The sequence below is a fragment of the Cynocephalus volans genome, chromosome 11 (assembly GCF_027409185.1).
Source record: "Cynocephalus volans isolate mCynVol1 chromosome 11, mCynVol1.pri, whole genome shotgun sequence".
Lineage (NCBI taxonomy): Eukaryota > Metazoa > Chordata > Mammalia > Dermoptera > Cynocephalidae > Cynocephalus > Cynocephalus volans.
The window spans coordinates 119863475-119871586 of NC_084470.1; the positions used below are offsets into that span (position 1 = coordinate 119863475).

General features: G+C 54.6%; 1 protein-coding gene across 1 annotated transcript; it reads left to right on the plus strand.

Annotated features, from left to right (window-relative positions):
- The first annotated feature begins 1374 nt into the window (after window positions 1–1374).
- SLC45A3 (solute carrier family 45 member 3) lies at window positions 1375–6771 on the plus strand. The gene is made up of 4 exons (XM_063115433.1): window positions 1375–1546; window positions 2452–3237; window positions 4004–4269; window positions 6334–6771. Exons 1-4 carry the CDS (start codon window positions 1375–1377, stop codon window positions 6769–6771), a joined length of 1662 nt encoding a protein of 553 aa, XP_062971503.1.
- The last annotated feature ends 1341 nt before the right edge of the window (window positions 6772–8112 follow it).

An 8112-nucleotide genomic window follows, 5' to 3' on the forward strand; every position in this document is an offset into this window, starting at 1 on the left:
ATGGGAAGGCACTCCAGCCAGGAGGAAGGAAGTTCTGTCCTCTGTCTTTGTTTTGAGCTGGATGACACATTATGGGTCTCTCACCTTTTCTCACCAAGGCTGCCCTTTGCACCTCCTCTTGATGGCTGACCTGAATTTTTCCTTCTTTCATAGTCACCTCTAAGCAGAAGCAGACTGCAGTGGGTGTCATTGTCAGGAAGCATGACCTGGAGGCCACCTGTGTGCGTTGGAGGAGGGGTACAGGGTGGGCAGTCACCCAGTGGGATCTGAGCAGCAGTGGTTCTCTTTATGCACAGGAGGCAAGACTGGCAGGAGGGGTAGGGAACTTCTCTGTTGAGAATGGAGTCATTTGGGGACCAGAGAAAGGCTGCCTAGGAAGTGGGGGGGCATCCTGCCAGCTCAGGGGGCAGTGGGGGGATCACTGGTGTCATCACAGGTGGTGTGGTTTTATGATACTGTGAGGCTGGGACCTGGGAATGGCCCTGCTGTCCTGTGACAGTTGGATAGCCATCTTCATGGGGCACTCTTTCTTCCCCATGAAGGTTGAACTTGGGGAGAAACTCAAGGGAGAGGTTTTCAGGCTTCGGTTTATCCAGAGGAACTTTCTTTACATGGTTTCAATGACAGATTAAAACCCAACCCAACAAACCACAGCCTCTCCTCCTTCCCCTTTGTCCTCATCCTAGGGGTGGGGGGTTGTGGTGCCACATGGCCCACGGCCAGGCAGTGCAGAATAGGAAGTGTCACTGTTAACAAAGGGGAGTTGAACAGCCCAGCTTTGGGAAGAGCAGAGAGAGAAGCAAACATGCCAGGCCTGGCACAGGGTCTCCAGGGGTACCTTGATAGCCAGGCCTGGGCAACTGGAAATTTGGTTGGTTTGATTCCCACCCCCCCAAACAGAATAACCAACATCTGTTTGGCTCTGGAGTGTGCTGAGGTTTAAGAATCATATTTACCTTATTAATTATGTCAGCCTTAGGCTAATATTAACATGCATTTCCTGACTGGGAAACAGGGGGTGGCACCTAGGAGGCAGGGCCACATCACCGGCCTGTGTATGAACAGGATTCAGAGAATTCAGACCAAATCCTAGAGACCTGGCTGCCAGGACTTAACACTCCATGTGACTGTGATTGTCCTTTTAGGATCTAGTCATGAGATGTGTCCTCACCGAGGCGTCCCACGGCAACAGGTGTTTAGCACAGGCTGAGAAGCTGGACCTGCACCAGAGGACTGGCAGAAATGGGCACCTGGCTGAATCCTAGGCAGTCGGTGGCAACGGGAAGGAGAGGCCTTGGCTCCTGGAGCAGGGTTGAGACAAAGCCGTTCTGGAGTGCATGAACAGCTCCCAGAGCCCTACCTGCCTGGCCCACCATGGTCCAGAGGCTGTGGGTGAGCCGCCTGCTGCGGCATCGGAAGGCCCAGCTCCTGCTGGTCAACCTGCTGACCTTTGGCCTGGAGGTGTGCCTGGCCGCAGGCATCACCTACGTGCCACCCCTGCTGCTGGAAGTGGGGGTGGAGGAGAAGTTCATGACCATGGTGCTGGGTGAGTCACTACATCCTCTTTCCTTCTTGCTTCAGATATGTGCCACCTGGGGTGCACAGTGGCAGTACCTCTGCCCAGAGAGCTGCTTAGAGGCAGAGGTGGTTGCCTGCTGCTCCTGTGCTTGATAATAGGCGTTGCTGGGCAGAGGGGTGACCCTGAGCTGAGGGGGTGTCCCAAGAGAAAGGAAAGAGTACAGGGACATACCCTAGTTAGCTCTGTATCTCCGGTAATACTGGTTCTGTACAATACCTGGTTCATGGGAGACACTGGAGAGAATACTCCTAACCTTTGTCTAGCTGTTTTATAATTTTTAAAATCTATTATCTCATTTAATCCTTACAATGACCTCTGAGGTTATCTATTTTATAGAGAAGACGACAGAGGTGTATAAGAGGTCGGTGAGCCTTAGCTAAGGTTGTACAGCTACTGATTAGTAGAGCTGGTACTCGATCAGGGTCTCCCAGCCAGGGCTCTTTCTTACCACTAGGACAGCGGGTGGGCTCCTGACTTTGCAGATGAATTCTCTAAAAGCCACAGAAGGCAATTGGTCACCGTTGTGTGACACCCCCCCCTCCCCCATCAAGGGGGTTCTGTCAGAGTTGCAGGCACTGGAATCAGACTAACCATTGAAACCCTGCTTTCCACCCTCCCTAGCTCTGTGCCTTTCCACACGTGTCACTTATCAGTTGCTCCCTTTCTCCGTTTCCCTATTCTGAAAATGGAGGTGTTTGTTGTGAGCAGTAAACGAAAGTCCCTGTGAAGACTCGGCTCTGGGTCTAGCAGAGATTGTCCTGAATGTGATATTATTGTTATCATTTCCATCCTTCTCTAGGAGCTTGGCTCCCTTTCTGCCTTGCTCCTTAATCGTCCTGGCCGCTGACTCCTACTACTTGCACTTCTTGCAGGTATCGGTCCAGTGCTGGGCCTGGTCTCCGTCCCGTTCCTAGGCTCAGCCAGTGACCACTGGCGTGGGCGCTATGGCCGCCGGAGGCCTTTCATCTGGGTCCTGTCCATGGGTGTCCTGCTGAGCCTCTTTCTTATCCCGAGGGCCGGCTGGCTGGCGGGGCTGCTGTGCCCGGATACCAGGCCCCTGGAGTTGGCACTGCTGATCCTGGGTGTGGGGCTGCTGGACTTCTGTGGCCAGGTGTGCTTCACTCCACTGGAGGCCCTGCTCTCTGACCTCTTCCGGGACCCAGACCACTGTCGCCAGGCCTTCTCTGTCTACGCCTTCATGATCAGCCTTGGGGGCTGCCTGGGCTACCTCCTACCTGCCATTGACTGGGACGCCAGTGCCCTGGCCCCCTACCTGGGTACCCAGGAGGAGTGCCTCTTCGGCTTGCTTGCCCTCATCTTCCTCACCTGCATGGTGGCCACACTGTTTGTGGCTGAGGAGGCAGCACTGGGCCCGGCCGAGCCAGCAGAAGGGCTGTCGGTCCCCTCCGTGCCACCTCGCTGCTGTCCCTGCCGTGCCCGCCTGGCTTTCTGGAACCTGGGTGCCCTGTTTCCCTGGCTGCACCAGCTCTGCTGCCGTGTGCCTCATACCCTGCGCCGACTCTTTGTGGCTGAGCTGTGCAGCTGGATGGCTCTCATGACCTTCACACTCTTTTACACGGACTTCGTGGGCGAGGGGCTGTACCAGGGTGTGCCCAGAGCTGAGCCAGGCACCGAGGCCCGGAGACACTACGATGAAGGTAAGACTTTGGCAGCCAGCAGCGGCTGCTGTGGAAGCTGCCCTCTAGAGGACGTTCCGGGGCAGGGGAACGCCCACAGCCTGTGTTGGGGGCTGTGTACCCTGGGTGTGGGGCAGCTCTGCCTGCAGTCTCAGCAAGGCCTCGGCTGCTCTGAGAGTTTAACCAGACTCACTGCCCCAATCCAACAGAAGGGAAGGCTGAGGGCTGGCTGTCAGCTCAGTTGGTTAAAGCATGGTGCTTGTACACCGAGGGTCAGGGCTTGATCTCTGTACTGGCTAGCCACCAAAAAAATAAAAATAAAAAAGGAAAGCCTGAACTTATTTAAGTTCCAGGGGGAGTAGAGGACTCAAGGCTGGGGTTCAGGTCAGTCTGGCTCCAGCTTCAGTGTCCCCTCTGCTGACTTTCCAAATAATCTCGCTGGTGCCTCCCAGCTCAGGTGTTCTAGGACTTTGTCTTGAAGCCTATGCAGAGCTGTCTTTGTGTTCCCATTCACCCTCCTGTCCCCAAAGCTGAGGCTCCAGTAAACCCTGAGAACTCTTCCTCTGCCCTCAGCAAGCATCTTTGGCCACACTCTCTGAGGGTCAGTGGAAGGATCTCGACTCCCATTGCTGCAGGTAGGGTGGGGAGAGTGCTGGGGGGCAGTTCTGGTCCATGGTAGGTTTTGCACAACAAGTGCCCCTAATTCTGAGCCCCTGCCCCCAGGTTGTATTGGGCCCTTCCCCACTTGGCCCTGTCTGACTGCCTGTTCCTCTGCCCTGCCCCCCAGGCATTCGGATGGGCAGCCTGGGGCTGTTCCTGCAGTGTGCCATCTCCCTGGTCTTCTCTCTGGTCATGGACCGGCTGGTGCAGAGATTCGGCACCCGGGCAGTCTACCTGGCCAGTGTGGTGGCATTCCCTGTGGCTGCTGGTGCCACATGCCTGTCCCGCAGCGTGGCTGTGGTGACGGTCTCTGCTGCCCTCACTGGGTTCACCTTCTCGGCCCTGCAGATTCTGCCCTACACACTGGCCTCGCTCTACCACCGTGAGAAGCAGGTACTCACATTGGCTGGTAGGGGATTTGGGGTGAAACAGGCTAGTGCAGAACCTGGTGTCTGGCAAGAGATGTTGGAGAAGGCTTTCTTTAATCAGAGAGGATGTCCATCCTAGCCCCAGGGCCAGAGACTGGGGCTGCGGAAGCAGAGTATAGATAAGATTCTGGGAATGACTTCCTGGTGTTGGGACTTTAAAGTCCTTGAGTGAATGATTGCAGGAAGTGCAAAATCTTTCACCGGGAATCCTAAGAATCAGGCTGGCAGAAGCCCTCAGTCTGGGCTGGGTTGTTCTATAAAGAAGCAGGGGGCTGGATCAGGTGACCTCTGGGGCACCTAGCTTTAGCAAATGGTGGGTGGGAATGGTATGGCCTTAGCAGCAACACTTTCCTTTTTGAGGAAGAGGCAATGTGACTAACCTGTGCCCTACTTTGGTCTACAAGATGGGGAAGGCTCCTTCCTGCTCCCTCTCTTTCTGGTTAATCTTCCTTTTCTTTCTAATTCTCTTTTCTTTTACTGTCTCTCTCCTTTGCCTCCATCCCCTCCCCCGCCCCCCACGTGGATATCTGAGCTTGATGCACCTGACACCGCTCCCCTGGGCACTGTGTAAGTCAGGGGGCCTCCCTCCTGCTTGGCCCCATATGAACCAGCCCATCCAGGGGCTGCCTTCCGTGGGAAGCCTCCTGACCCAGGCACTGTCGTCACCCTTGTCTCCTCTACTGGCCTCCCTGAGCTACAACCCTAGGTGCAGAACTCTTCCCTGAGGGCCATGAAGTTGGGGGTGTCTCAAGTGGGGTGATGCAGGCCTACCCTCTTAGAGCTTCCAGATTGTAAGCAAGACCTGTCCCTGCTCCTGTGGGACACGAGTGGTGTAGTATAGAAATATGGAGCTGGGAAGCTGGTTTACTGAGGAGGTAGTGGCAGAGATAGGAAGTATAGAGGGGAGGGGCTAAGGTTTTGATTGGGACCCCTGGTCCCTGAGACCCTTAGTGGCCCCCTGCTAACTTTCATCAGCTTCTGCTCTTCTGCTGTCCAGTGTGGGAGTGTGCGGGCTGTGTCCGGAGGCCAGGCCTGAGCACTTGCACTTGTGCCCAGGAACGTTCTGGGACTAGGCCTCTCCTCCACCCCATACTGAGGAGCACATCTGTTCCCAGGGACCTCCCCAGGCTCCAGCCTCACTGTTCTTTTTGGGGGGACAGACAGGGAGGAGAGGTCCAGGGAGGACCACTCGTGGAGCTGCGTGATAAGCAAGGGCCTTTCCTGGTGTCAGGTTTGAATTCTGCCGTGGCTCCCAGTTGCAGCCAACTCGAAAACTCTTCTGTGTTAGATACTGCCTGGAATGGGAGCCAGTGTCAGATGTGACGTGGCCTTGTCCTTAAATAGGATGCTCTGGACCATTGAGGGCAGTATGCATAGATACAGTCACTCTGATCCAAGGCAGACAGTGAGAAGGAAGTGAGAAGACTTCAAGTTAGTGTAGCTGGGCTTCCTCTCTTCTCTCTGAGGCTGGGGCCGGGGACCTCACAGCAGAGCAGCAACTCCAGCTAGGGCTTTTCTCTGTGCAGGGCTATGAGGATTTCCGGATGGCAAAGCAGAGCGCAGTTAGGAAAGAAGGGGTTAGGAGCGCCCGTGTGGGGGTTGGGACATCAGGTGTTCTGCCACGCCTTTGGATTTCATTCCTCTATTCTCCACATCTCTCTTCTCACCTGTCTTCATTCTTCCTTTGTCTTTTTCTCTACCTTGGGGTTCTCTCTTCCTAACCTGCAGTACTGTTTGTCTGCTACTTACCTGTCCTAGGAGAGGCTAGAGGAAACCTAGACTTCTGGTTTCGGATTTGTCCCCCTCTCTGCCCCACTACCCTTCTCCCACTCCCGAAGAGGGTCCACAGTAGACAAACCAAGTAGGGTCTCCTCAGTTTTCTGAGCCACTGCCTGGTTTTCATTAAGGCCTGTTGCCTGGTTGCTTCCAGCCCCTGGGATGAAGGCTAGGGTCTGTTCTCATAGCTGGGGGGTCCCAGTGCCTAGGTACACACCTGTCCTTGTCCCCTTTTTTCACCCTTCCCCTTCAGGTGTTCCTGCCCAAATACCGAGGAGATGCTGGAGGTAGTGGCAGTGAGGACAGCCTGACGACCAGCTTCATGCTAGGCCCTAAGTCTGGAGCTCCCTTCCCCAATGGACATATGAGTGCCGGAGGCAGCAGTCTGCTCCCATCTCCACCCGCGCTCTGTGGGACCTCTGCCTGTGAAGTCTCCATGCGTGTGGTGGTGGGTGAGCCAACAGAGGCCAGGGTCATTCCAGGTCGGGGCATCTGCCTGGACCTTGCCATCCTGGACAGTGCCTTCCTGTTGTCCCAGGTGGCCCCGTCCCTGTTTATGGGCTCCATCGTCCAGCTCAGCCAGTCTGTCACTGCCTATATGGTGTCGGCTGCAGGCCTGGGTCTGGTCGCCATTTACTTTGCTACACGGGTAGTATTTGACAAGAGCGACTTAGCCAAATACTCGGTGTAGAATACTTCTGACTCACTGACGGGAGGGCCTGCCTCATTGGGTCCCAGCTCCCCACTCTAGTCTCCAGTTAGCCCTATAGGGCTTCTGGGCTGGCCTTCCAGTTTCTGTTGCTGCCAAAGTGGTGTGGCTCTCTGCTGCCACTTGGTGGTGAGGTGCATAGCTGCACAGGTCGGGGACTGGGGCTCCCTTCTACCTAGTCTCTAGGGCTGATGACTGGTGGCTTTCAAGTGGGTTTCAGTCTGGACTTCTACAGGGAGGCCAAAAGGGCAGGACATTTGATTAGCTCCATGCACTGGAATGCAGGACCCTGCAGGTGGAATACCCAGGCTCAGGGTTAGCAGCTAGTGTGTTAATTGACACATACCCCTTCTCTGGGCTTTTGGGAGCTGAATAAATTCAGCCATCTATCTCTATCCTGCAGGTTCCCCCCAACGTTGCTCTTGTGTGAGAGTTTCTAGTGTGAAACTCTCCTCCAAAGGATTTGAACGTATGAACGTTATTTTGGGGGGACAAGTCCTGAGGGGCAAGGTGAAGCTCCCTTGGTCCACACACTGTGTTTCTGCTGATCCCTTCAGCTCCATCTTTTATCAGGACATGGCTCGTTGGTCCCTGTGTTGCCGTCATGGGAACACAGGACTTTAAATATTTAACTTATTTATTTAACAAAGTAGAAGGGAATCCTTTGCCAGCTTTTCTGTGTCAGTGTCTAGGAATTGGGTAAGGTGGGATCCCCAGCAACCAGGTCCCCTGAGATAGCTGGTCATTGGGCTGAGTACTGCCAGAATCCCCTTCTCCTGGGGTGATTGGTCTGGCTCCCGAAGCTGCCTAACCCAAGACCTTGGATGCTGTACTCATCCCAATGAGTATTTCAAATGCTGTTACCCAAGGCTGGGGGGTTGAGGGAAGGTGGGGGGCTGGGCTTCAGGTCTCAGCACCTTCCCTAACCTCCCTCTTCTCCTGGCCTAGCCTGGTTCCCCTCACTCCCCTTTGCCCACCTCTAGGCCTGGGCTAATGAAGGCACTGCCCTCCCATTCCTCTCCCCAACTTTCCGCACTGGCTCCACAACCTCTCTATGGGGCTATTGCAGGACCAGAAGCACAAAGTGTGATTCCTCAAGCTTTTGTCCATCTCAGCCCCCAGGGCATATCTGTGTTTGGGGAATCTCACACAGAAACTCAGGAGCACCCCCTGCCTGAGCTCAGGAGGTCTTATCTCTTGGGGGGTTTAAGTGCCATTTGCAATAATGTTATGTCTTATTTATTTAGTGGAGTAAATATTTTATACTGTATGTGAGCAATCAAAGTATAATGTTTACGGTGATGAAATTAAAGGCTTCTTATA

Excerpts from the sequence above, each read along its gene's own strand:
- SLC45A3 (XM_063115433.1), top strand. The coding sequence starts at position 1,375 with ATGGTCCAGAGGCTGTGGGTGAGCCGCCTGCTGCGGCATCGGAAGGCC. Across the intron at positions 1,547-2,451 it reads GTTCATGACCATGGTGCTGG|GTATCGGTCCAGTGCTGGGC; the intron begins GTGAGTCACTAC and ends CACTTCTTGCAG. Across the intron at positions 3,238-4,003 it reads CCGGAGACACTACGATGAAG|GCATTCGGATGGGCAGCCTG; the intron begins GTAAGACTTTGG and ends CCTGCCCCCCAG.